The 27830-nt window shown below is 44.5% G+C and overlaps 1 protein-coding gene across 1 annotated transcript in view; it reads right to left on the bottom strand.

Moving 5' to 3' along the window:
- Nucleotides 1-27830, bottom strand: part of TFB2M (transcription factor B2, mitochondrial) — a 124754-nt gene that overhangs the window by 47214 nt on the left and 49710 nt on the right. Inside the window, exon 5 of the mRNA XM_033937048.1 lies at nucleotides 23817-23906. Within this exon, the coding sequence (XP_033792939.1) occupies nucleotides 23817-23906 (90 nt within the window). The remainder of the gene's footprint in view (nucleotides 1-23816; nucleotides 23907-27830) is intronic.

Genomic DNA, 27830 nt, shown 5'->3' with positions numbered 1-27830 from the left:
TGGTCCATGGGCTGTGCTGACCCGGGCCGCACACATACAGTGCAAGGATGGTTTTTGAAAAAAAAAAAAAAAATGGGGGAGTCTGTCCGGGTTTAGATGGCTCTCCCGACTCCCCCACCTACCTCCTCCCTGGGCCCAGTTGCTGTAATTGAATCATCAGCTCAAGACGCCCCCATCTACCACCTTAGAGGCCAGCAGCAGCAATGAAGCAAGCCTGCTATTGCTGGCCTGCCCCAGAAGCCACCTCTTTGCAAGTTCCGCCTACATGATAACAGGAAGTTGCTGCAGAGAGGCAGCTTCCAGGGCAGGCCAGCAGTAGCAGGCTTACTTTGTTGCTGCTGACGGTTGCTTGAAAATTCAGTTATAGCTGGGTTCCGAGGAGGTACTCACAGGTGGGGAAGTCATGAGCTGGAGATATTGTAAGTTGACGCAATGTCAGAGGATGGAAGGGGACTGGAGAAACAGCATGGAGGGAGGAAGTGATATAGTTTTTAAAAGAAAAGATGGAACTCTTATCTATACGGGTGTTGTCTACAGACCTCCGACTCGAGTGCAGCAAATTGATAAAGATTTAGTTGCAGATATCCAAAAGCTGGGGAAGAAAGAAGAGGTACTGTTCCTGGTTGATTTCAACCTACTGGATATTGACTGTAATGTTCTGTCTACGGAATCGGAAAGAAGTAGAGAGATCGTGGATGCCCTTCAAGGGGCTCTGCACAGACAAATGGTGACAGAATTGACGAGAGAAAAAGTGATACTGGATCTGGTGCTCACAAATGGAGAAGTGTCTCTAATGACCGAGTGAGTGCCTACCTGGGCAGTAGTGATCATTAAATAGTTTGATTTGATATAATAACTAAAGTGGAGGGCAGCCACACAAAACTCAAAGTCCTGGATTTCAAATGTGTGGACTTTAGTAAAATGGAAGAGTTTTTGAAGAAAGAGCTATTAGGATGAGAGGACATAAGGGAAGTGTAGAAACAGTGATCCAAGCTGAAAGGAGCAATAAAAATGGATATCGACCTTTATGTGAGGAAAATAAATACAAACAAGAGAAAAAGGAAACTGATATGGTTCTCCAAAGTAGCAGCAGAGAAAATAAAAGGCAAAAGAGTTGGTATTCATAAAATATTTTTAAAAACTCAAGGGGAGAAGGACAAAATGGAATACCAGATGAAAATGAAAACAGAATACTGGATGAAAATGAAAGAAGCCAAAGAGCAAATGGCTAGAAATATAACAAAGGGAAACAAAATTTTTTTCAGATATATTCTTGAACGAAGGAAAATGAAAAATGAAATTGCGAGACTGAAGGGAGCTATGAACTGCTATGTGGAGAGTGATGAGGAAAAAGCAAGTGTGCTAAACAAATACTTCTGTGTTCAAGGAAGAAAATCCTGGAGAAGGGCCACAATTGGCAGGCAAAATTACATGTGAGAATGGAGTGGATACCATGCCATTTACCACAGAAAATGTTTATGAAGGTGGACAAAGCCATGGTACTGGATGGGATACTGAGAGAGCTCAGAGAGGTTCTGGTGGCTCCACTGAAAGATTTAATAAATCCCTGGAGACGGAAGTGGTTCCGTAAGATTGGAGAAGAGCGGATGTGGTTCATCTTCACAAAAGTGGTCGCTGAGATGACGCGGGGAAACTGTAGGCCAGTAAGCCTCACTTCGGTTATTGGAAAAATAACAGAAGCATTGCTGAAAGAGAGGACAGTGAAATTCTTAAAATCTAATGGGTTACAAGATCAGAGACAACATGGCTTTACTAAAGGTAAATTGTGCCAAACAAATCTGATTCAATTCTTTGACTGGGTGACCAGAGAATTAGATCAAGGAAGTGTGCTAGATATAATTTACTTAGATTTAAGCAAAGCCTGACACGGTTCCTCATAGGAGGCTTTTGAACAAACTTGATTGGCTGAAGTTAGGACTCAAAGTGGTGAACTGGATTAGAAACTGGTTGACAGGCAGACCAAAGGGTGGTGGTTAATGGAATTTGTTCAGAGGAAGGAAAGGTGAGTAGTGGAGTGCCTCAAGGATCAGTGCTGGGGCAATTCTGTTCATTATGTTTGTAAGGAATATTGCCAAAGGGTTAGAAGGAAAGGTTTGCCATTTTGAGGATGATACCAAGATTGGTAACAGAGTGGACACCCCAGAGGGAGTGGAAAACATGAAAAAGGAGCTGCAAAAGTTGGAAGAATGTTATGGTGTCTAGCAACTAAAATTCAATATGAAGATGTGCAGTGATGCATTTGGGGAGTAGAAATCTGAGGGAGCAGTATGTACTAGGAGGTGAGAGGCTGACATGCGTGGATGGGGAGAAGGACCTTGGAGTGATGGTGTCTGATGATCTGAAGGCGACAAAGCAATGTGATAAGGCACCAGCTGTAGCCAGGAGGATGCTAGGCTGTATAGAGAGAGGTGCAACCAGCAGAAGGAGGTGTTGATGCACTTGTACAGGTCATTAATGAGGCCCCACTTAGAGTATTGTGTTCAGTTTTGGAGGCTGTATCTGGCTAAGGATATAAAAGTGCTTGAAGTGGTCCAGAGGAAAGTGATAAAAATGGTAGGGGAGTTGCGCGAAAAGAAGTATGAAAAGAGACTAGAAGACCTCAAAATGTATACTCTGGAGGAGAGGAGCGATATGGGCGATATGATACAGACATTTAAATATTTGAAATGTATTAATAGTATAGAACCAAATTCTGTTGGTTTGTTAGCCAAGGATTTTCAGATACTGCTGCTTTGATTGTAACCACATTAAGGTGGTACATCAAGTCCTATCCCCTTCCCTTTAAAACTGTTTCAACCACTACAGAAGAGTGAGCTAGATATACCTATGAACTGGTGCTTGCTGCACCCTGCATTTGAAGTTTCCCTTTTCTTGGACTCTACATGAATAGAGATCTGTCCACTTGCCTGAAGTTATTTAAAGTCCTTTATAAAGCACATCTTCTGAACAGAAGCAAGACAATGCTGAATAACGTTATCCTCTTCATATTTGCAATTTAGAAAGTTAATAAAATTTATTTTTGTTAAATTTATGGGTAATTGAAAATCTGGTAATTTTCTATTAGAAGTCTGTCCTTTGCAAATTTTGTAAATCACTGTTATTGTACATCCTTTTTACTCTTTTGTACACTGCAATGAACTGAAAGGTATTTGCGGTTTAGAAATAAGAAATGGAAATGGAAACTAAAATTGAAAAGTCACAGAATATGAACTTCTTCTCTGTAATCTTTTTTCTATAAGAAAACCAGAGTTCAAAAATAAATTGTACATATTTCAATTTATTCAATTCGTAAAGCATAGTTACTTACCTTAACAGGTGTTATCCGTGGACGGCAGGCAGATATTCTCACATGTGGGTGACGTCATCCACGGAGCTCGATATGGACAGTGTTAAAAGTGAACTTTCATTAAGTGTTAAGAAACTTTGCGAGTACCTTCCCATCTGACATCAGCTCGCTGTTCCTCAGTTCCATAAGCAAGCTAAGAAGCTAACCAGGGAAGGTGGGAGGGATATGAGAATATCTGCTTGCTGTCCTCGGATGATACCTGTTAAGGTAAGTAACTGTGCTTTATCCTAGGAGAAGCAGGCAGCATATTCTCACATGTGGGACTCCCTAGCTTATTGAAATGGGATGGAGGGAAAGTTGGCCATTAAGAAGAAAATAAATTCTGTAATACTGCTTTGCTGAACGACCATCTCGCTTGAATAAAATTTGAGACAGTAGTGAGATGTGAATATGTGAATTGAGGACCACGTAGCTGCTCTACAAATTTCATCAATGGGAGTGGAACGTAAGAAAACTTCTGATGCTGCCATAGCTTGGACTTTTTGTGCTGTAACACAACCCTTGAGCTGCAGCCCAGCCTGAGCATAGCAGAAAGAAATACAGGCTGCTAGCCATGTGGAAAGAGTTCTTTTGGACATAGGCTTTCCCAATCCTTAGGATCAAAGGAGATGAACAGTTGAGGTGAAGTCCTGTGTGGTGTAGTCTGTTGTATGTAGTAAGCCAAGACACGTTTACAGTCCAACATTTAAAGGACTGTTTATCCAGGATGAGCATGAGGTTTTGTGAAGAAAACTGGAAGCACAATGGATTGATTGAGATGAAATTCCGTGACCACTTTCGGGAGGAATTTAGGATGGGTGCAGAGTACCACCTTATTATGGAATACTGTGAATGGTGGATCCGAAACCAAAGCTTGAAGTTCACTCACTCGATGGGCAGAAGTGAGAGAAATCAAGATAACCACTTTTCAAGCGAGAAACTTGAGGTGAGTAGAAGCCATTGGTTCAAATGATGGCTTCATCAAAGTGGCTAGGACAATATTAAGATCCCAGACAACTGGATGCGGCTCAAGTGAAGGTTTGGAATTGAAAAGTCTCTTCAAAATCTGGAAACAAGAGGATGAGAGAGAGGCCTGAGATTTATTGTTGACAGGAATATGAAAGCACTGATGGCACTAAGGTGAACACTGACCGAAGTGGTTTTTAGTCCAGAATTGGAAAGATGGAGAAGATAATCCAATACTGAAGGCTAGAGAAGAAGATGGAGCTTCTTGGTGATGGAAAGTACACCACGTAGTAAAACATGTCCACTTCTGTTGATAGCATTGCTGAATAGGTGGTTTTCTGGAAGCAGCTATAATGGATGGACTGCGCCAGAGAGATTAGGATCTGTTGAAGTTAGGCTGAGAGGTATCAAGCTGTGAGGTATAGCGACTGCAGATTGGTATGTAACAGACACCTTTGACCAGGGGTCTCAAAGTCCCTCTTTGAAGGCTCAATCCAGTCGGGTTTTCAGGATTTCCCCAATGAATATGCATGAGATCTATGTGCATGCACTGCTTTCAATGCATATTCATTGGGGAAATCCTGAAAACCCAACTGGATTTGGCCCTCAAGGAGGGACTTTTGAGACCCCTGCCTTTGACTTTGAGTGAGCAGAGATGGAAAGATTTGCAAGAGAATTGGATCCCTGGCATTCAGCTGAAGTAAAAGGGAGTACCAAGGTTGTCTGGGCCACCGAGGAGCTATCAGGATCATGGTGGCTGACTCTTGCTTGAGTTTGACCAACATCTTGAGAATGTGAGGGATTGGTGGAAATGCGTAAAGGAACATGTCTGTCCAATTCAGAAGGCATCTGCTTCCAGACATTGAGAAGAATATTGTTTGGAACAGAATTGAGGCAATTTATGATTGTGTGAAAGGCAAACAGATCTGAGGAGTACCCCATAGAGAGAAAAAGCATAGTTACTTACCGTAACAGTCGTTATCCAGGGACAGCAGGCAGCTATTCTCACAAGTGGGTGACGTGATCAGTTCAGATAGCTAGCAGAGAAACCAACCCAGGGGAGGTGGGTGGGATGTGAGAATAGCTGCCTGCTGTCCCTGGATAACAACTGTTACAGTAAGTAACTGTGCTTTATCCCAGGACAAGCAGGCAGGTATTCTCACAAGTGGGTGACCTCCAAGCTAACCAAAGTGGGATGGTGGGAGAGTTGGCAACTTAGGAGAATAAATTTTGCAATACAGTTTGGCCAAACTGTCCATCCCGTCTGGAGAAAGTATCCAGACAATAATGAGAAGTGAAGGTATGAACCGAGGATCAAGTGGCAGCTTTACAAATTTCTTCAATCGGTGTCGATCTGAGGAAAGCTACAGAAGCTGCCATTGCTCTGATCTTATGGGCTGTGACTCTACTGTGAAGGGGTAATCCAGCCTGGGCATAGCAAAAAGAGATACAAGCCGCCATCCAGTTGGAGATGGTACGCTTAGAGATAGGACGTCCCAACTTGTTCGGATCAAAGGCGAGGAAAAGTTGAGGAGCAGTTCTGTGTGGTTTGGTGCGTTCCAGATAGAAAGCCAAAGCACGCTTACAGTCCAGAGTATGAGGAGTTGATTCTTCAGGATGAGAATGAGGCTTTGGAAAAAACACTGGAAGAACAATTGATTGATTGAGATGAAATTCTGAGACCACTTTAGGAAGGAATTTTGGAGAGTGCGGAGAACCACCTTGTCATGATGGAACACTGTAAAAAGTGGATCCGCAACCAATGCTTGAAGCTCACTAACTTGCCGAGCAGAAGTGAGGCCAATGAGAAACACCACTTTCCAAGTGAGATACTTCAGATGAGCCTTGTCAATAGGTTCAAAGGGAGGTTTCATAAGCTAAGAAAGAACAATATTGAGGTCACAAACCACTGGAGGCAGTTTGAGAGGAGGATTGACATGGAAAAGTCCTTTCATGAATCTGGAAACCACAGGATGAGCAGAGAGAGGTTTCCCTTGAAGCGGCTGATGTAAAGCAGCAATTGCACTAAGATGGACTCGTATCGATGTAGACTTGAGGCCAGAATGAGAAAGGTGCAAAAGATAGTCCAAAACTGAAGATAAGGAGGAATGTTGTGGTTCCTGATGATGAGAAAAACACCAAGTAGAAAATCTAGTCCATTTTTGGTAATAGCATGTCTAGTAGCAGGCTTCCGAGAAGCTTCCAAAACATCCCTCACAACTTGCGAAAACTGGAGAGGAGTTATGTTGAGAGGAACTAAGCTGTCAGGTGGAGAGACTGCAGGTTGGGATGAAGCAGAGATCCCTGATGCTGTGTAAGCAGCGATGGAAACACTGGTAGAAGGAAAGGCTCCCTGCTGCTGAGATGAAGTAGAAGGGAGTACCAAGGTTGTCTGGGCCACCGAGGAGCAATCAGAATCATGGTGGCATGGTCGGACTTCAGCTTGACTAGTCTTTTGAATGAGAGGAAATGGAGGAAACGCATATAGAAAGAGATTTGTCCAGTCCAGAAGAAAGGCATCTGCCTCAAGGCGATGAGGAGTGTAGATCCTGGAGCAGAACTGAGGCAGTTTGAAGTTGTGGGGGGCTGCAAAGAGGTCTATCTGAGGCATTCCCCACAGAGAGAAAATGTGATGAAGGGGCGTAGAATGGAGAATTCACTCGTGAGACTACAGAAGACGACTCAAGTTGTCCGCTAAGGCATTGTCTTCCCCCTGAATGTAGACAGCTTTGAGGAAGGTGTTGTGGCGAATTGCCCAATCCCAAACTTTCAGAGCTTCCTGACAGAGGGAAGCCGATCCCATGCCTCCCTGCTTGTTGACATAATACATGGCGACTTGGTTGTCCGTGCGAATGAGGACTACATGGTCGTGAAGCAGATGTTGCAAAGCACTGAGAGCATTGAATATCGCCCTGAGTTCCAGGAGATTGATGTGACACTGGCGGTCTGTACTGGTCCAATAGCCTTGAGTGCGGAGACCATCCAGATGAGCCTCCCAAGCGTAAGTCGAAGAGTCAGTCGTGAGAACCTTCTGATGGGGGGGGGGGGGGGGGCGTGTGGAACAGTAAGCCTCTGGATAGATTGGAAGAAAGCATCCACCAGCGAAGAGACTGTGTCAGAACAGGAGTGACCTGGATGTGGCGAGTCAGAGGGTCAGAAACCTGCATCCATTGAGATGCCAGGGTCTACTGAGGAATTCTGAGGTGAAGTTTGGCAAAAGGAGTCATGTGTACTGTAGAGGCCATGTGGCCCAGAAGAACCATCATGTGTCTCGCCGAGATGGATGGGCGAGAGGACACTGAATGACAAAGACGGAGAAGAGCTTCCAGACATTGTGGAGGGAGGAACGTTCTGAGTTGGATGGTATCCAGAACAGCTCCGATGAAGGGGAGAGTCTGGGAAGGTTGCAGATGTGATTTTGGAAAGTTGATCTCGAATCCCAGACTCTGCAGGAATCAGATAGTGCGCTGAGTTGCCAGGACGACTCCCTGAGACACAGAATCCTTTATGAGCCAGTCGTCCAGGTAGGGAAACACCTGAAGACCATGGTTCCTGAGCGCTTCAGCCACCACAACTAGACATTTGGTGAAGACTCGGGGTGACGATGCCAGGCCGAAAGGGAGCACTCGGTATTGAAGATGAAGATGTCCAACCCGAAATCTGAGGAATTAACGAGAGGCCGGATGAATGGGAATGTGAGTGTAGGCCTCCTTGAGATCCAGAGAGCATAACCAGTCATTCTGCTTGAGGAGGGGATACAGAGATGCCAGGGTCAGCATGCGAAACTTTTCTTTGACCAGATATTTGTTGAGCACCCTGAGATCCAAAATAGGACGCAGATCGCCCGTCTTCTTCGGAACAAGGAAGTACCGGGAGTAAAAACCCTTGTTCTGTTGAGCCAAAGGAAACGGCTCGACAGCCCGGAGCTGGAGCAAAGCCTGAGCTTCCTGAAGAAGAAGGGCGGTCTGGGCAGAGGAGGAAGGATACTCTCTTGGAGGATGTTCTGGAGGAACTTGATGGAACTGAAGAGAGTATCTTTCCCTTACGATGGAAAGGACCCAGAGGTCGGAGGTAATAGTTGTCCATTGGTGGTAAAAATGATGGAGACGACCTCCGATATGGGGAAAAAACGGGGAAAGGCAGAACGACTGACGTTATTGCTTTGAAGGAGACAGTCAAAAAGGCTGAGGAGCCTTGGGGACAGCAGGGGGTTGAGGCTTCTGCTGTTGTTTCTGTGGATGCTGCCTCTTAACAGGCTGACGGATGGCAGGAGCCTATTTAGGTGGAAAACGCCACTGGTAAATTAAAGGCGGGTGTGAAGGACGAGAAGTTTCAAGTTTATTAGTTTTTAATATACCGACCATCAACAAGTATCTAGCCGGTTTACAATAAAAGTTAAAATCAGGGTAAAATTATATTTATAGATTATAAAATTAATAAAAGAGAAAGAGGAAAGGGAAAAGTGAACATTAAAGACATTTGACAATGACAGACATAAAAATGAGGTTAACAAGGAGGGAAGGGGAAAAGTTACATTAAAGTGATGAGAAAGAAGAAAAAAAACCCAACAGTTTTGAATGTGAGAAGGAGGGGGAGGGAAGGAACAGAGGGGAGGGGGGCACTTCATTAAAGTGGTTAGGTGAATGGTGAAAGAAGAATCATCAGTAATAAAAAGCATCTTGAAATAAGAAGGTTTTCAGATTAGTCTTAAATTTATCAATGAGTTTTTCCTGACAAAGTTGGGATGGCAGAGAGTTCCATAAAGTAGGAGCTACTACAGAAAAATTAGTTTTTCTAGTATAGAAGAATTTCTTTATAGAGGGAACGGATAGAAAATTTTGGTCAGCAGATCTAAGGGTCCGTGATGGGCAAAATGGAATAAGAAGTTTGTCAAGAAAGGATGGTTGATGGGAAGATTTGATTTTAAAGACCAACGTAAGAGTTTTATAAGTGATACGATGTATAATGGGTAGCCAATGCGCTTCTTTCAAAAGAGGAGCGACGTGATCATATTTCCCTAATTTATATATAAGTTTTATTGCAGTGTTTTGGATCTAATCTAAACCTTAAGTTTATATACCGCATCATCTCCATGAGTTTGGAGCTCGACACGGTTTACAAGAACTTAAAATAGTGGGTAGAGAAGAAGAAAAAGGATTACATGAACTTATGTGTAGAAGGGGGGAGAGAAAGGGGGGAAGGATAGAGCTACAATTTGCTGAAAAGCCAGGTTTTCAGTTGTTTGCGGAATAACTGAAAGGAGCTCAGGTTCCGCAGCGGGGTGGTGAGGTCATTCCAAAGACCTGTGATTTTGAAGAGAAGGGATTTTCCCAGTTTGCCTGCATAGTGGATGCCGCGTGGAGAGGGGAAGGCTAGTTTAAGCCTTTGGGCAGTTTTGGAGGAGTCGGGACTGGAGGAGTTGAAAGACAGTGGGATAAGAGGAGGGAGGATTCCGTGAATGATCTTGAAAGCCAGGCAGGAACATTTGAAATGGATTCTGGAGATTATTGGGAGCCAGTGAAGTTTGGCAAGGAGTGGGGAGGCATGGTCAGATTTGCGTTTTGAGAAGATCAGTTTGGCTGCAGTATTCTGGATTAGCTGGAGTCTTAGAATACTTTTTTTTTGATAGATTTAAGTAGATGGCGTTGCAGTAATCTAGTTTGGAGAGGATGATGGATTGGACAAGGATGGCAAAGTGTTGTTGGCTGAAGTAGGATCTAGCTTTCCTCAGCATGTGAAGGCTGAAAAAGCATGATTTTGCCAAGGAGTTGAGGTGGTCATTGAGGGAGAGAGAGGAATCGATAGTGATCCAAGGACCTTGCATGAGAATTCGAGCTGTAGTGTATCGCGATAGACGTCGGGTTTCCTTTTTAAGAATTCCATTGTAAAGAGAATTACAATAATCAAGGTGCGAAATGACTAGGGAATGAACTAGGGTCGTGATTGCTTCGGTTTCAAGGATGGAGGTTAAAGATCGAATAAGTCGTAGTTTGTAGAAGCAGGTTTTTACTACTGAACTGATATGATCGTGAAATGTTAAATCTTTGTCTATGATGACCCCTAATAATTTTATTTTTGTTTCCATTTTTACAGGCTGAGATTTAAGGTAGATTTTTCCTGTTACTGTTTCGTTAGGGTTGGTTGAGAAAAGAATACCATAAGATTTATTAATGTTGAGGGAAAGTTTGTTAACAAAGAGCCAATCACTTATTTTATCTAGTTTTGAATTAATTTCTTGTATATCGGCGATGTTTGTGGAATCTATGGGGTGAAGTATTTGGATGTCATCTGCGTAAGCAAAAATTGTGAAACCTATAGATTGTGCTAAAGTGAGAAGAGGGGACATGAATATATTAAATAGCAGAGGGGATAGAATAGAACCCTGTGGAACACCGTAGGTTTGAAATATAGGTGAAGAAGTTTCGTTGTTTGAGTAAACATTAAAACAACGATTGGTAAAGTATGAGGCGAACCATGAGAGTGCTTGGCCAGTAATACCACAGTCTCTAAGGCGGTCGAGGAGGAGAGAGTGGTCAACAGTGTTGAAGGCGGCAGAAAGATCGAGAGAGATAAGGAGAACAGATTTTCGATGATCAAGGAAATAGTATATAGTAGAGAGAAGTCCTAGTAATGATAGTTCCGTGGAATAAGATGAGCGAAAACCAGTTTGATTGGTGTGTACGGCATTGGTTTTGTCAATGAAATCGGCTAGTTGGTTGTATATGATTTTTTCTATTATTTTAGAGATGAGAGGCAGATTAGCAATTGGGTAGAAGTTTGATAATGAAGTTGTGTCTGAGTTGGGATTTTTTAATTTTGGGTAAATAAGAGCTGATTTCCAGGCTTTTGGAACAAAACTATTAGACAAACTGTTAGTCACCATTTCCAAAAGAAATGGCCCAAAGAGAGGGAAGAATTTTTTGAGAATTAAGGGGGGGATACTTTCTATTGAATTGTTAGATGCATTTGTAGATTGTAGTGTTTTCTGAAGGTTTGTTAGAGAGGGAGGAATAAAGTTATTACAGGTACTAAAAGATAGAAAAGTCGACTTATTGATGACATCTTGAGGGGGGGTGTGGATAGATTGACTGAGATGTGATCTGATCTCTTTAACTTTATTATCGAAGAAGAGGGCAAGCTCAGAAGCAGGTGGTTGTATGGGTAATGGGGAAGGTTTCTTGTTAGAATAGGGAGATAGTGATTGAACTATACTAAAAAGTGATGAAGAGTTGTGAGTTGTGGTGATATATTTAGAGTAATATTCTTTTTTTGCTTGTTGTATGGCATTTTTATATTGGGTAGCTTTTTCCTTGTATAACATGAGAGAATTGTTTGATTGAGTTTTCCGCCATTTATGCTCTGTAGACCGGAGGTGTCGATGGAGGAGAGCGAGTTGGTCATTGTACCATGGTTTTCTGTTTGGTTGTGATTTTAATAATTTTTTCTGAGGGGGGGCAATGGAGTCCATTAAGGATTTTGTTGAAGTGGTCCAAAGAGAAAATTGTTCTTCTATTGGAAGATTAGTGAAATCTTGTAGGTTTATTTTAAAGGAGTCCTGAATCGTAAAAGAGGTGATTTTATTGAGATTTCTAGTGATGTAGGTGATTTTATGGAGAGAAAATGGTTGTGTGGGTGAATTTAGTTGAAAGTTTATAAGGACATGATCAGACCAAGGGAGAGGATGGGTTAGAAAATCTTGAAAGAGATGGCTGATGGAAGTTGGGCTGAATATCATGTCTATAGTGTGTCCAGCGGAATGAGTGGGCAAGGTAAATAGAGGAGTTAGGGAGAGATCTGATATTAAGGTCAGGAATTCAGCTGTATTGTGGTGATTAGGAAGATTGAAATGAATATTGAAATCTCCGAGGATAAGGGGGTTGGGATAAGAGATATTGAAATCGGTGATGGTGGACATGAGTGTAGCTAAAGCTGGTTTTGTAACTGGGGGGGGGGAGGAAGATAAGAAGGAAATTGAGGGAATGGGGTTGTTTTATGGAAAATTGAAGAGTTTCCACAGGGTGGTTGTTACATGAGATGGAAATATCAGAATGGAAAGGGATGGAATTATGATAGATCACTGCAAGACCACCTCCTTTTTTATGTGATCGAAGTTGGGATTTAACTTTGTAGTTGTTAGGACAGGCTTGGGACAAAGAAGCCAGGACCTCTTGGCATTCGAAATGTGCTCAAGAATCCAAGTAGGGCATGAACTTGGGAAGGACAGACAGGAAAAATTCAAAATATATAACAAAATGAAAATTGTAATTGAGAACTTGGGATGTCATCATAGAGTTCTGATAAATGCGCTTGCCGAATCTGTCCATTGTCTTGCCCTCCCTGCCAGGCGGAACAGTGGCATAGACCTGGGAGGGGTGAGACCTCTTCAAGGAAGATTCCACCAAAAGGGATTGATGGGATACCTGGGCACCGTCAAACCCCTTATGATGAACCGTGCGGTATCTGGCATCCAGTTTTCCCAGAACAGCGGAGATGGAATAGGGGGTCTCCAGACAGCGGACAAAGGTCTGATCCAACAGTGAAGAGGAAGCTTGAGGGATTCAGCAGGAGGTTGAGGGAGATGCATTGTCTCGAGATACTCCTTTGAAAATTTTGACCCAGTGACCAAATCAGCTTCCATCTGACGGAGAAAAGAAGAAAAAGACAGCTGGTCAGCCAAAGCCTGGCCTCGAGAGGGACTCGAGGACGTCGAGGCTTCTGGGTCCAATGAGGACGGGGATCTAGATGGGGAAAAGGATCCCATCGTGTCCTCGAGCTCTGGCAAAGAAGGAGGTGATGTAGCCGGTGGTGAATACTGAAGAAAAGGCTGCTTCCGATGAGGCGAGGCATGCCTGGACGAATGCCTCGAAGAATGTCTCGATTGATGGTGCGAGCTATGCCTGGAAGCAGGCCTCGACAGACGAGGCGAGCGTGTCTTCGCTGAGGCCCCCAGAAAGTGGATGGGGCTGGAAGCGGTGGATCGAAGCAGAGGTGGATGGCTGGAAGCACCTCGAGGCACTCGCAAAGACTCTACTCCTTGCATCGAGTGAATCGGTTCCAATGGAGGCATGGGCACAGACTCTGCTCCTTGCGATGCCTGCATCGATGCCAGGCCAGACACTCGCAGAGACTCTGCTCCCTGTAGAGAATGTGTGTACGGCTGAGGCACAGGAGGTGGCTCGACTTCGCGGGAGACCTCCGCATGCCCAGGCTGGAGTTGGGAGAGAAGCTTTGGCCCCATTATGGTAAAGAGCTGAATTAATTGCTTCTCAAGTACGGTCTGGAACGAAGCCAGCAAGGATGAATCCACGTCACCAACGGGACCACCTGCACGGGCTTCGTGATCCCTCGAGGCAGTGTGAGAGTGCTTGGACTTAGAAGTCTTGGGCACTTTGAGCACCACTGGGGGAATGGGATACTGCGCTATCTGACCTGAAGAGACAGAGGAAGGCACCGCAGCTGGCGTCGAAGGCTGAGCCGGTACAAACGAAGCAGGTTTGATGAGGCTCGAAGCAGTAGACGTGAAAGGCTGGAGAGCTTTGGATGAGGTCAAAGGTGAAGCACCCTTCGATGACGACAGCTCCATCGAAGATTCCATGCTGTATAGCGACTCCCACAAGATGTAACGACGCTTGAAAGCACGGGCTGTAAGTGTTGAGCAAGGCCGGCACGATTTCGGAAGGTGTTGAGGTCCGAGACACCAAAGACAGCGTCGATGAGGGTCCGTCAGTGAAATCGCGCGCTGGCACTTGGAACACTTTTTAAAACCGGCAGCAGGCCGAGACATAGGCTGGAAGAGCTCCGCCGCAAGATCGAAGCCGCGGGGCTGCGGCCACGTGGCCTGCCCGGTCGAACGGATGGAAGAAATTTTTTTTTTTTTTTTGAAAACAACAAAACACGACGAAAATCAGCAATTATGAGAAAATAAACCCAAAACTGCGGACTTAGAAGGCACAAGTGAAGAAAACTTCACACAGAGAGTCGAAGACGGACTTCTCGGTTCCACGGAAAAGTAAAAACTGAGGAGACGCACCCTATGCTGGGCGGGAAGGCACTCGCGCATGCGCAGTGCGGGTGACTCGAAACTTCGAGTTTCTTCAAGCAAGACTTCTTGTGAGGCGTCCACATCGGGGCTCCGTTGGATCACGTCACCCACTTGTGAGAATACCTGCCTGCTTGACCTGGGATAAAGCACAGTTACTTAATGTAACAGGTGTTATCCAGGGACAGCAGGCAGATATTCTCACACATGGGGTGACGTCACTGACAGAGTCCCGGTACGGACACTTGAAAAGTGAATCACAACTTTAAGTTTTAGAAAGTTTGCAATCAGCCCGCACCGCACATGCGCGAGTGCCTTCCTGCCCGATGTAGGCGCGCGGTCCCTCAGTTAAGATAAGCCAGCTAAGAAGAGAACCCGGAGAGGTGGGAAGGTTGTGAGAATATCTGACTGCTGTCCCTGGATAACACCTGTTACGGTAAGTAACTGTGTAATGTTGAAGCCGTCCTCCAATCGGCTGTGTGAGAAGTTGGAGAATAGGAGCGGTGGCTATGCTCCTGAGGAGCACATCAAAAAGGCTGTGAAGGCTTCTGTTGAGCAGCCTGCTGCTGTTGACATGGTTGTTGCTTCTGTTTCCTAGGCTGAGGAGCAGGTTTAACAGTATACCTGCGCTAAGATGAAACAGGCCAGAAAGCTCGAGGAGGTGAAGGCTTCTTTTTTAGCTTGATCAATGTGTCCCAAAGGGTCTCATGGGAAGAGAGCTTCTGAGTGGCCCTGTCTATATATGGTCCAAAAAGTTCATCTCTCAGGCAGGGAGCGTTGGCCAACCAATCTTGGTGATTAACATCAAGCTCAGAAACATGAAGCCACGCCAAGCATCGCATAACCACCAACATGGCTGCTGCATGCGAGGTGAGCTCAAAGGTGTCATAAGTAGTGCGGACCATATACTTCCACAGTTGGAAAGCAGAGGAAATGAGCTGGTGACTTGCGTGAGGGAATGTACTTTTGAAAAGCTGATAATTGTTTTATTAGGTGTTTCAAATAAAATGAAAATTGTAATTTCCAGCTCGGTTGGCCAACATATCATTCTGATAAAAGCGTTTGCCAAATTTATCTATTGTCCTACCCTCTCTGTCAGGAGGGACAGAGGCATAGACACTAGCTCCCGAAGACTTCTTTAAAGTGGATTTCACCACCAAAAGATACATGAAGGAGTTGAGGTTTTGCAAAACCTGGGAATGGCACCACTCTGTACAAGGAGTCCAACATTTTTAGAGCCACTGGAATAGAGAGAGTTTTCAAATTATTATAGAAAGTCTCTTTCAAGATGTCATGTAGTGGAAGCTTTAGGAGATCTTTAGGAGGCTGGTCGTAATCTAAAGCCTCCAAGAACTGCTTGGAATGTTTAAGAGTCCACTTCCAGTGGAATGGAAAGATCTTCAAACATTTGGCAAAGTAACCAGAAAAAAGAAGACCGATTCGAAGTAGGACCTTGCGGAGAACGTTGAGGTGAAGCTGAATCCGAAGAATCCTCATCATCAGAAGAGAGGGGTTCCTGCTCTGAATCCCCCAAATAAGTTTGAATCATGGATGGAAAGGGGATGGTGTCGAAGATCCAGTGTCGAAGCCTCGAGATGCTTGATCTTACTAGGGCCTTCCGGGACCGCACCAGAGTCGCCTCCCTGGATGTTTGTGTCGCAAATGATTGGTGCCGTGGAGTGGGATCGATTGACTCCCATGTCGATGGTCTCCGCACAGGTGGAGCATCAAATGGAGGTGCGGTCGGTGTCGTTATTTACTCAGACTGAATCGTTACCTGGAGAGCCGGTGTCAACCTGGCCTGGAGAGTCGGTACCGACATGGCCATAAGTTGAGTCGTCACCAGCATTTACACTCAATTCATCCCTAAGCAACTGGCTTTTTTGCTAGTACCACAGGTGCAGCACTCCGGTCCAGTGATAAGGAAGCTAATGTCGAGGCACTCACCGAGATTGGGATTGGGTGCTTACGGGACTTTTTTGAGGTCGGCATGAATTAACTCAATGCCATCTTGACCCAAGTCCCAGATGGGGTAGGGGAAGGCTTCTTAGCCGGCTTACCCACTGGTGGTTGCGACACCGGAGATGTCTCTGCCATTGTCTTATGTATGCAATGTCGTCTTGGTTGGTGCTGTCGGTGTGAGTAGCGATGTCGGCTCCCCCTCTACAGCGACACCAAGCAGTTGTTTCTGTTGAAGAAGGCGGTTCTTGAAAGTACTCTTCTGAAGAGAACATCGGGTACAGATTTCCGGACGGTGCATGGGTCTCATACACTGGAGACACCAGTGATGTGCGTCAAGTCACAGAGAAGGGCCAAGCACAGCAACCGCACTTCTTAAATCCCATCTGTGGGCGTGACATCAAAGGGAAGACCGCCTTGGCGAAATCAAAGTCAGAGGCCAAAGTGGTACAACAGGCCCCACCGGGCCGAACCCACAAGAGAGAAAAAAAAAGGAGATTTTTCCCCCCCCGAAGGATAAACTAAAAGAAAAATAAAGAATAACATGAAAATGACCGAAGTCACTGACGTGAGAGCGGGAAGGCAAAATAGTTTTCAACAACCACTGAAACGCGTCTTCATAGCTCCACGGAAACTAAGAAACTGCGCGCCTACATCGGGTGGTAAGGCACTCACACATGCGTGATGCGGGCTGATCGCAAACTTTCTAAAACTTAAAGTTGCAATTCACTTTTCAAGTGTCCATACCAGGGCTACATCAGTGACGACACCCCATGTGTGAGAATATGCTGCCTGCTTGTCTTGAGATAATGCGGCATAATGCTTTGGAGTTGAGTCCATTCATGTGGTTGAAGAAATCTGCTGAGTTTGTCAGCTAGAGTGTTCTGTGATCCTTGCACATATAAGGCCTTGAGAAATATGTTTCGAGCCATCGACCAGTTCCAAATGTACTCGGCTTCTTGACAAAGAGGGAGAGATCCTGTTCCTCCTTGATTGTTTATGTCAGTTGTCTCCAAAGTCCCTCCTCGAGGGCCGAATCCAGTCAGGTTTTCGGATTTCCCCAATGAATATGCATGAGATCTATGTGCATGTACTGCTTTCAATGCATATTCATTGGAGAAATCCCAAAAACCTGACTGGATTCGGCCCTCGAGGAGGGACTTTGGAGACCCCTGGTTTATGTAATACATCACTACTTGATTGTCTGTGTGAACCAGGAGGACTTGATTGGAAAGGTTTTTAGAGCATTTCGAATTGCTCTCATCTCTAATAGGTTTATGTGTAACGTCTTCTCTTGAGCAGACCAGTGACCTTGTGTGCAAACACTGTCCAGGTGAGCTCCCCAAGCATACATGGACGTATCTGTCGTGAGCACTTTCTGATGTATAAGTATGTGAAATAGTAGAGTCCTGGAAAGACTGGTCGGTTCTATCCACCAACGAAAAGATTGACAAAGAGATGAGCTGACTACCTTTTGAGAGAAGGGATCGAGAGCCTGAGACCATTGAAGGCTAGGGTTCACTGAGCTGTCCATCTAGTCTGCCCAACCTGATTCAATCTAAAAATTTGTTGTTGGGGGTTTTATTCTTCTTCTTCTTAGCTATTTCTGGGCAAGAATCCAAAGCTCTGCCCGATACTGTTCTTAGGTTCCAACTACTGAAGTCTCTGTCAAAGCTCACTCCAGTCCATCTACACCCTCCCAGCCATTGAAGCCCTCCCCAGCCCATCCTCCACTAACTGCCATATACAGACACAGACCGTGCAAGTCTGCCCAGTACATACTATTATTTTCTGATTCTAGATCCTGTGTTCATCCCACGCTTTTTTGAACTCTGTCACCGTTTTCATCTCCACCACCTCTCCCGGGAGCGTATTCCAGGCATCCACCACCCTCTCCATCTCTTATAAGAATAAAAAGCTGGTTTTGGAGCAGACTTAGATTGTTGACTCTTAGCCTTTGATCTATTTGAAGAGCTCCAATTCTGCTCATGCTGAGTCAGCTTTTGAGTAGCAGCCTCCATTCTATCACTGAAGAGTTCTTCCCCCTGACATGGAATGTTGGCTGAACGGTCCTGAAGATTAATATCCATGATCCATAGGTCCATGGCAGGTAGGAGTGCGCATGCGCGCTTAGGGTTCTATTAGCTCGGAAGGAAATACAACAACAGCCCCACACTCGTGGACCCCAAGGTAATGTTCTGCAGTCTGGCTGGCTCCCTTACACTCCCTGGGCAAAATTATTTTTAAGTTCAAATCCGCAGCGGCTGCTCCTCTCATGAGCCGCACCTGCATCGGAGAAGGCTTCCGATGCAGGCAGGGATTGTGAGAGGAGTCGTCACGGTAGCTTTAAACTTAAAAATAACTCCGGCAAGGAACTGGGAAGGGAAAGGAAAGGAAGGGACAAGGGAGGGGGAATGCTGCTGCTGTTGCTGCTGCTGCACAGGGACGTGGAGGGGGAAGGAAATACCGCTGCTGCTGTTGCTGCACGGAGAAGTGGAGGGGGAGGGAAATACTGCTGCTGCACAGGGAAGTGGGGTGGGGGAGTGGAATGCTGCTGCGGCTGCTGCACAGGGAAGTGGGGGGAGGAAAATGCTGCTACTGCATAGGGAAGTGGGGTGGGGGGAGGGAAGTGGAGGAGGAGGGAATGCTGCTGCTGCACAGGGATGTGGAGAGGAAGGGAAATACTGTTGCACAGGGAAGTAGGATGGGGGAGGTAAATGCTGCTGCACAGGGAAAAGGAGGGTGAGGGAATGCTGCTGCTGCACAGGGAAATGGAGGGGGAAGGAATGCTGCTGCGGCTACTGCACAGGGAAGTGGGGGGAGGGAAATGCTTTTGCTGCATAGGGGACAGGGAGAGAGACAGACAGAAAGAAAGAAAGAAAGAAAGACAGGGGGAGGGAGGGAGAAAGAAAGAGACAGGGGGAGGGAGGGAGAGAGAGAGAAAGAAAGAGACAGGGGGAGGAAGGGAGAGAGAGAGAAAGAAAGAGACAGGGGGAGGGAGAGAGAAAGAAAGAGACAGGGGGAGGGAGGGAGAGAGAAAGAAAGAGACAGGGGGAGGGAGGGAGAGAGAGAGAGAAAGAAAGAGACAGGGGGAGGGAGGGAGAGAGAGAGAAAGAAAGAGACAGGGGGAGGGAGGGAGAGAGAGAGAAAGAAAGAGACAGAGGGAGGGAGGGAGAGAGAGAAAGAAAGAGACAGAGGGAGGGAGGGAGAGAGAGAGAAAGACAGGGGGAGAGAGAGAGAAAGAAAGAGACAGGGGGAGGGAGAGAGAGAAAGAAAGAGACAGGGGGAGGGAGAGAGAGAGAAAGAAAGAGACATGGGGAGGGAGAGAGAGAGAAAGAAAGAGACATGGGGAGGGAGAGAGAGAAAGAGAGAAAGAAAGAGACAGGGGGAGGGAGAGAGAGAAAGAGAGAAAGAAAGACAGGGGGAGGGAGAGAGAGAGAAAGAAAGAGATAGGGAGAGGGAGAGAGAGAGAAAGAGAGAAAAAAAGAGATATGGGGAGGGAGAGAGAGAAAAAAGAGATATGGGGAGGGAGAGAGAGAAAAAAAGAGATATGGGGAGGGAGAGAGAGAAAAAAAGAGATATGGGGAGGGAGAGAGAGAAAAAAAGAGATATGGGGAGGGAGAGAGAGAGAAAAAGAGATATGGGGAGGGAGAGAGAGAGAAAAAAGATATGGGGAGGGAGAGAGAGAGAAAGAAAGAGACAGGGGGAGGGAGAGAGACAGAAAGAAAGACAGACAAAACATATATTCTAGCACCCGTTAATATAATGGGCTTAAAGACTAGTAAGAACATAAAAATTGCCGCTGCTAGGTTGGACCAGCGGTCCATCGTGCCCAGCAGTCTGCTCACGCGGTGGCCCCTAGATCAAAGACCAGTACCCTAACTGAGATTAGCCCTACCTGTGTACTTTCCGGTTTAGCAGGAACTTGTCTAACTTTGTCTTGAATCCCTGGAGGGTGTTTTCCCCCTATAACAGCCTCAGGAAGAGCATTCCAGCTTTCTACCACTCTCTGGGTGAAGAAGAACTTCCATATGTTTGTATGGTATCTATCCCCTTTTAACTTTAGAGAGTGTCCTCTCGTTCTCTCTATCTTGGAGAGAGTGAACAACCTGTCTTTATCTACTAAGTCTATTCCCTTCATTTTCTTGAATGTTTTGATCATGTCCTCTCTCAGTCTCCTCTATTCAAGGGATTAGAGGCCCAGTTTCCCTAATCTCTCACTGTAAAGCAACTCCTCCAGCCCCTTAACCATTTTAGTCGCTCTTCTATGGACCCTTTCAAGTAGTACCATGTCCTTCTTCATGTACGGCGATCAGTGCTGTACGCAGTATTCCAGGTGAGGGCATACCATGGCCCGGTACAGTGGCATGATAATCTTCTCAGATCTGTTCGTGATCCCCTTCTTAATCATTCCTAGCATTCTGTTTGCCCTTTTCGCTGCTGCTGCACATTGCGCGGACGGCTTCACCGACTTGTCAATCTGTACTCCCAAATCTCTTTCCTGGTACTGCACCGGACATCCTGTAGGCGTGTATGAAATTTTTGTTACCGACATGCATCACCTTACACTTATCCACGTTAAACCTCATTTGCCATGTCGCAGCCTATTTCTTGAGCGTGTTTTATGTCACATTGCAGCTCTTTGCAATCCTCCTGCATCTTCACTACTCTGAATAACTTCATTATCATCTGCAAATTTAATCACCTTACTCATCGTACCAATTTCCAGGTCGTTTATAAATATGTTGAAGAGCACAGGTCCAAGCACCAAACCCTGTGGCACTCCACTCGTGACGTTTTTCCAGTCTGAGTATTGTCCATTCACACCCACTTCAAGAGGAGATGCATTTAAAAGTATGCCATATGACTCAGGCTCACACTCAGAGTCTGTATGGTGATGTGAGAAATTAGAATCAACTGCAGGAACCCTAGGTAACTCTGTAAGATGAAGAATGTAGTAGAGAATGATGAGATGATGTTCCTCGATGTCTTCAGTACTGATCCGATGAAGAAGAGCGAAGGGAAGTTCTCTTATCCTTGTAAACATGGGATCAATGTGATGTAGAATGATGATGCTTCAATGCAGAGCATCTAGTTGATTAAGAACGTCGATGTGTCGAAAGACTTTGATGCTTCGATGAAGAGCAACGATGTTTTGATGGGGAGTGTTGCTGTTGTGATATTTAAGATCGATACCTTGATGGAGTGTGTCGATGTCTACTGGCAGATTGATGAGAGGTAGACCGACACCTCGATGGAAAACTCGAATTGGTACACTGCGGCCTCGAGGTGCCATGCTAAACTCATTGAGTTGCTTTTTGAAGAGCTGCACTGGTACCCTTGGCTCAACATTGGTGCTGCAGGGTGTCAAGGGGTGGATGACCTTGAGGAGGATGCACACGCTGAAGAAGAGAAAACTTGCAGAGATGGAAAGCGACAGCATAGACATTTGGCTTGCATCAAGGGACTTGATGCTGTAGAGGCCTGCGACACTTGCTGGGAAGAGAATGTCTTCTTAGCTTGCTTCCCTAATGCTGGAAGCTCGTCAGATGTCTATGCTGATGCTGGTACCGCCGGCTCAGAGTGTTTTCCAGTGTCTATGGCTGAACCAAAGAGCTTCTCTTGCTGAATATGACGAGCCTTTAGTGAGCACTTTTGTAAGGTGGAACAGCGCGTGCTGGTGTCAGGGCCTGATGCTCAGGGCCCAAACACTGCAAACATTAACTATGCGTGTCAGTGATTGAGATAAGCCACTGGCACCAACAGAACTTTTTTTAAAAAGTAAACAATTTCGACATGGACGGATAAATTGCAGCGGCAAAATTAAACTCTATGAGAGACTAGAAAAAGCCTGCCGAGAAAATACGGTAACACGAAGGCTGAAGGCCCAACTGATGAAAAAAGAAAAATTATATTTTCTTTTAGTTTGTTTTTTTTAACTAAGAATAACAAAAGTGAAGAAAAAATGGCCAAAGGCCACTCAGTAGAAAAACATTACATTTCTACCACTCAGTAAAAAACATTACTACAGGTTGAAGGCAACGCAGACTGGATGAAGTCCAGAAAAAGAACTTCTTCGCACCACGGAAAACTAAGAACTGAGGAACTGCAAGCCAACATCAGACGGGAAGGCACTCGTGCATGCAACTGCAGGCAGTCTCAAAGTTTCTTAAAACTTAAAGTGACAGTTCGTACAGGGCTCCGTGGATGGCATCACCCACATATGAGAATATGCTGATTGCTTGTCCTAGGATAATGCCTTCCAGTCCTATTTGAACTCAGTTGATCATTGGCTCTGCACTAACCACCTATTATTCAACCCTTCAAAATCTGCAACTCTCTGGATTACAGGTTGGATCAATTATCCTCACATTTCTCTTACACCCCAGAGCTTTCCCCTAACACTTGCAGAATTCATGAAATACTCAGGTGTAATTCTTGATACAAGTCTTTTGGTCCCTAACTCTCCTCAGTTGTCAAATCATGTTTCTTTTCTTTACAGACTAATCACTCTTTCCTACTTTGATAAGTCCTGTGCCACACTTTATGTCCTTCTACCATCAAAACTGGACTATTGCAACATCTATTTCAGTCTCCCTTCTTAAGGAGCTTTAATCAGTTCCAAATACAGTTTTTCATCTCCTGTCCCATGCTCATCACTATGATCATACCACTCTTCCTCTTAAGCAACACTACTGGTTCCCGATACCCTACAGTAGTGTCCATCAAACTTTGTTGAGCCTCAGCACACTAAATGTAGTGGCCACGGCTCAAGGCATCTGGGAGTGTGCGGATGTTCACATCTACATCTGTGCTTACACAAAGGCTCTCCAGACGGACCTTGAGCTGCCAGTGGAGGGTACCGGAAGGGAAAATGCACGGAGAAGAAAGAGAGGTGTTGGCACCGCCTGATTGCCTACAGGATATGCCTCTCCTCTTCCCCAGCATCTTGTGGCACACCTGAAATCTCAGGAGATACACAGTTTGCGATACACTGCCTTACAGGAACCAACACTTTTTCCCTCTCTTTTTCCCTTATTGTCTCCTACTGGCCTGCCTGTAACTTAGCTGATTTCCAAAAGAGAAACCTATCAGTCCACTCTTCCATTGCTTATGATTAAAATCTACCAGGCACTCTGTATTTTGCTTTATCGCTCCCTCTCTGGAGCTCTCTGCCAGAAGAACTTAGGACAGAGGCTTCTTACCTCTATTTTTAGGACATTCCTGAAAGCTCATCTTTTTTTCTTTAGCATTTTATGAGGTACAGTAATGCAAATGGGGACAGTCAGGCAGAGGCACAACTACTATCCATCTATTATTTGATTTTTCTTTTCTTTCCTGTCAAGACACTGTAGTTCCTTTCCACTTCAAATGATTTTATTGATCTATAAACTGCTTTGATTCATGTCCTGAAACAAGGCCTATCAAGTATTAAATAAATGTTTCCATTTATTCGCTGGTCTTGCTGTTTAACTTCAAAACATATCACATGAGTGCAATACTTACCATGTGCAGAAGCTGAATATCACAGGCTAGTTGGAAAAGTATGCTCAATGCACTATAGTTCCTCATGTCTCCAGGTTTTGCAATCAGTTTCTGGGAAAAGATAAAATTTTTGCTAAAATCCTCAAACAAATTTGCAATAAAGCTTTTGTTATTTGTACAAATGCCAAAAGTTACAATCCAATATTCTCTCCATTTTCTCCTTCCCCTCCTCCATTACACTGAGTAAAATTAATCCCCTTAAAGTTTTAACCCTGTATAACTCTAGTAAACAGGGGTTACTCCTGAAAAAGGTAGATCCATACACTTATCACTGGCTTCTTAACTGGAAAACAATTCAACAAATCTCTATTAAATTTGCAAATTAACCAACATTTGGTACAAATCTCTATGAATCTCACCCTTCTTTACCATCAGCCATAGGAAAAGTGCAAAAGGATTGTTGGAAAGATCCAGAAAATTGTTCATAATTGGATCTCCCACCTTTGCCAGGTAACATGAATCTGGATCTTCTGAAGCAGTGCAATAGCTGTTGTCAAGCCATGTGGTCTTACATTGTACAGATTTTGGATAACATCAAGTGCCTAGAATAACCTTCTTGTCAACTTTGTCTAGCACAGGGGTCTCAAAGTCCCTCCTTGAGGGCCGCAATCCAGTCGGTTTTCAGGATTTCCAAATGAATATGCATGAGATCTATATGCATGCACTGCTTTCAATGCTTATTTATTGAGGAAAACCTGAAAATCCGACTGGATTGCAGCCCTCAAGGAGAGACTTTGAGATCCCCAGAACAGCACTCAGGACACTTCTCACTTTTTAATGCCAGCACTTGTAATTTGTGAGCAATATTCTACTGAGGGCCCGTGAAGTTAAATAAATATATACAGTGCTAAAGGAATACAGTAAAAAATAAAATGTAGAACAGAAATAAAATGGAAGACAGTGTTCAGTCAAGTTTGGACCACACTATGCAGAAAGATAAGGTTTAGATAACGCTTGCAACATAACTACAATGTAGAATAATGCTTCTCAACTCAAGGTCAAACAAATTTCAACCAGAGTACCCCCAATCTATGACCAGCAGATATTTTGAAATGAACATTCCAAAAGCCAACATATTCTAATCACAGAAAATAAAAAAAATGCTTTTCTACCTTCATTGTTTGGTCATGTTATTTTTCTACTTGGGTTAGTCTGAGCTCTGGTTTCTGCTTTCTTCCATCCTCTTTAACTATTGTCATTTGCCTCCCCGCATTTTCCTTTCAGCTTTCTTCAATCTATTTTTTTCCTTCTGTCCAGATTTGATTTACTTTTACTATCCAGTCTTCATAAGAACATAAGCAATGCCTCCACTGGGTCAGACCTGAGGTCCATCGTGCCCAGCAGTCCGCTCACGCGGCTGCCCAACAGGTCCAGGACCTGCGCAGTAATCCTCTATCTATACCCCTCTATATCCTTTTCCCTCAGTATCCCACGATCCCTTTATCCCTCAGGAATCCATCCAATCCCTGTTTGAATCCTTGTACCGTACTCTGCCTGATCACTTCCTCCGGTAGCGCATTCCAAGTGTCCACGACCCTTTGGGTGAAAAAAAACTTCCTTCTTCGATTTTCCTCTTTTTATTGCATGTATGCTTGGGGGCATTTTAGCCCAGCCTGAGCATAACAGAAGGCGATACAAGCCGACAAACAGGTAGAAATAGTTCTTTTGGATACAAGACACTCCAACTTATTAGGATTGAAGGAGACCACAAACCAGCTACGCTATTCGCTCTTACAACCTCTGACAATGCGTTCCAGAGCTTAACTATTCCCTGAGTGAAAAAATATTTCCTCCTATTGGTTTTAAAAGTATTACTCTGTAACTTCGAGTATCCTCTAGTCTTTGTAAATCTTGATGCAGTAATAAAAAAAATAAATAAAACCCAAAACAATCCACTTGTACTTGTTCTACACAACTCAGGATTTTATAGACTTCAAATCATATCTCCCCTCAGCCATCTCTTTTCCAAGCTGAAGAGCCCTAACCTCTCTAGTCTTTCCTCAAATGAGAAGAGTTCCATCCCCTTTCCATCCCGATCCAACCAGGCATGTGAGCTCCTCCCTCTATATCCCGTTTAAGAGATCAATCTACCTGCTTTAAATATTAGCAGCAGTAGAAAAACAACTGCTTTTACATACAAGCAGCAGCGAGACCTACCGCAACCACCAAGAGCCCACAGACCCGATCCTGCCAGGAGTGTGAACTCCTCCCCCTGCAGTCCATTGGAGAGATCAATCTGCCTGCTTTTAAATATCAGCAGCAGTGGAGATCAACTGCTTTTACACCTAAGCAGCAACGAGACCAGCCACAACCACCGAGAGCACACAGACCCGATCCTACCAAGAGTGTGAACTCTTCCCCCCATGCAATCCGCTAAGAAGATCGACTGTCGGCTCCGGGCGGCTTTCCCGCAGAGGAGAGAATCCTGCATTCAACGTGGGCCTCATCTGGGGCAGCCTCCTTGGAGCGGCTGGGGCACGGGCAGTGTGTCTGGGAGGGAATGCATGGATGGGAGAACATCGCAGGGGAGGAGACATAGGCATCCTGGGACTGTCTGCCAAGTCTCTTCCCTGAAGAAGCCCTTTCTGGAAACGTCAATCGCTCCTCCTAAACTTACTTGCTCCACTTCATCACTGACGCTGAAACCGTGGATTGAAGACAAAGTTTTATTTTATTTTTCTTTCCAGCTTATGATTTATCTTTAATCTTATCTATTGTTTTGCCTTTTGTCTTTGTTTTGTTCTATTTCTATCATTTAAATTTCTCCAGAATTCTACTGTTCAACGGCTCCCCCTTCTGCTTCTATTCCTTTCTCTCCTCTCTTCTACCTTCCAAAGTATTTAGATCAATGCTGTCTTGTTAAAATGTTTATTTTATTTTTATTTTTCCTCTAACTCTACTTTTCACTTCTCTATTGCCCTCCAGGTACTTTAGTTAGATTGTGAGCCTTCGGGACAGTAAGGGAATTTTTCAAGTACCTTTCTTATTTCTAATCTTAATGTATATTTTCTGTAAACCGCTTAGAACCTAACGGATGTAGCGGTATATAAGAAATAAATTACATTACATTACATTACATAATCTTGGTTGCTCTTCTTTGAACTTTTTCTAGTGCTGCTATATCTCTTTTGAACTGAATGCAATACTCAAGGTGAGGTCGAACCATTGAACAATACAGAGGCATTATAACATTCTTAATCTTGTTAACCATCTCTTTTCTAATAATTCTTGTTTGCCTTCTTGGCCACCGCCGCTCATTGGACGGAAGGCTTCAGTGTATTGTCTATGATGACAACCAGATCCTTTTCTTGAGCGCTGACTCCCCAAGGTGGTCCCTAGCATCCAGTAACTATGATTTGAATTATTCTTTCCAATGTGCATCATTTTGCATTTGTCCATATTACATTTCATCTACCATTTGGACACCCAGTCTTCCAATTTCCTAAGGTCTTCCTGCAGTTTTTCATAGTCCGCATGCATTTTAACAACTTTGAACAGTTTAGTGTCATCTGCAAATTTAATCACCTTGCTTATAATCCCAATTTCTAGATCATAAATAAATAAGTTAAATAGCAAAAGTCTCAGCACAGATCCATGCGGCACACCACTATTTATCCTCCTCCACTGAGAAAAATGGCAATTCAACCCTACCCTTCTTGTGTTCTGACTGATAACCAGTTCTTAATCCACAATTAAACATTGCCTCCTATCCCATGACTTTAATTGGAAATCTAGATACACTAGATCAACCGGCTCGCCTTTATCCACGTTTATTCACACCTTCAAAGCCATTAAGAAAATTGGTAAGGCAACACATCCCTTGGCTGAACCCATGCTGACTGTCTACATGTTCTACAATTTTATTTTTTATAATCGTTTCCAATATTTTGCCCAGTACCGAGTCAGGCTTACCAGTCTGTAATTTTCTGAATCTCCCCTGGTGCCCTTTTTAAAAATCGGCATAACATTGCCCAC

This window comes from Geotrypetes seraphini, chromosome 3, assembly GCF_902459505.1.
Source record: "Geotrypetes seraphini chromosome 3, aGeoSer1.1, whole genome shotgun sequence".
NCBI classification, from domain to species: Eukaryota; Metazoa; Chordata; class Amphibia; order Gymnophiona; family Dermophiidae; genus Geotrypetes; species Geotrypetes seraphini.
Note: the sequence above shows the minus strand (reverse complement) of the source record. Positions and strands in the feature narration are given on the sequence as shown.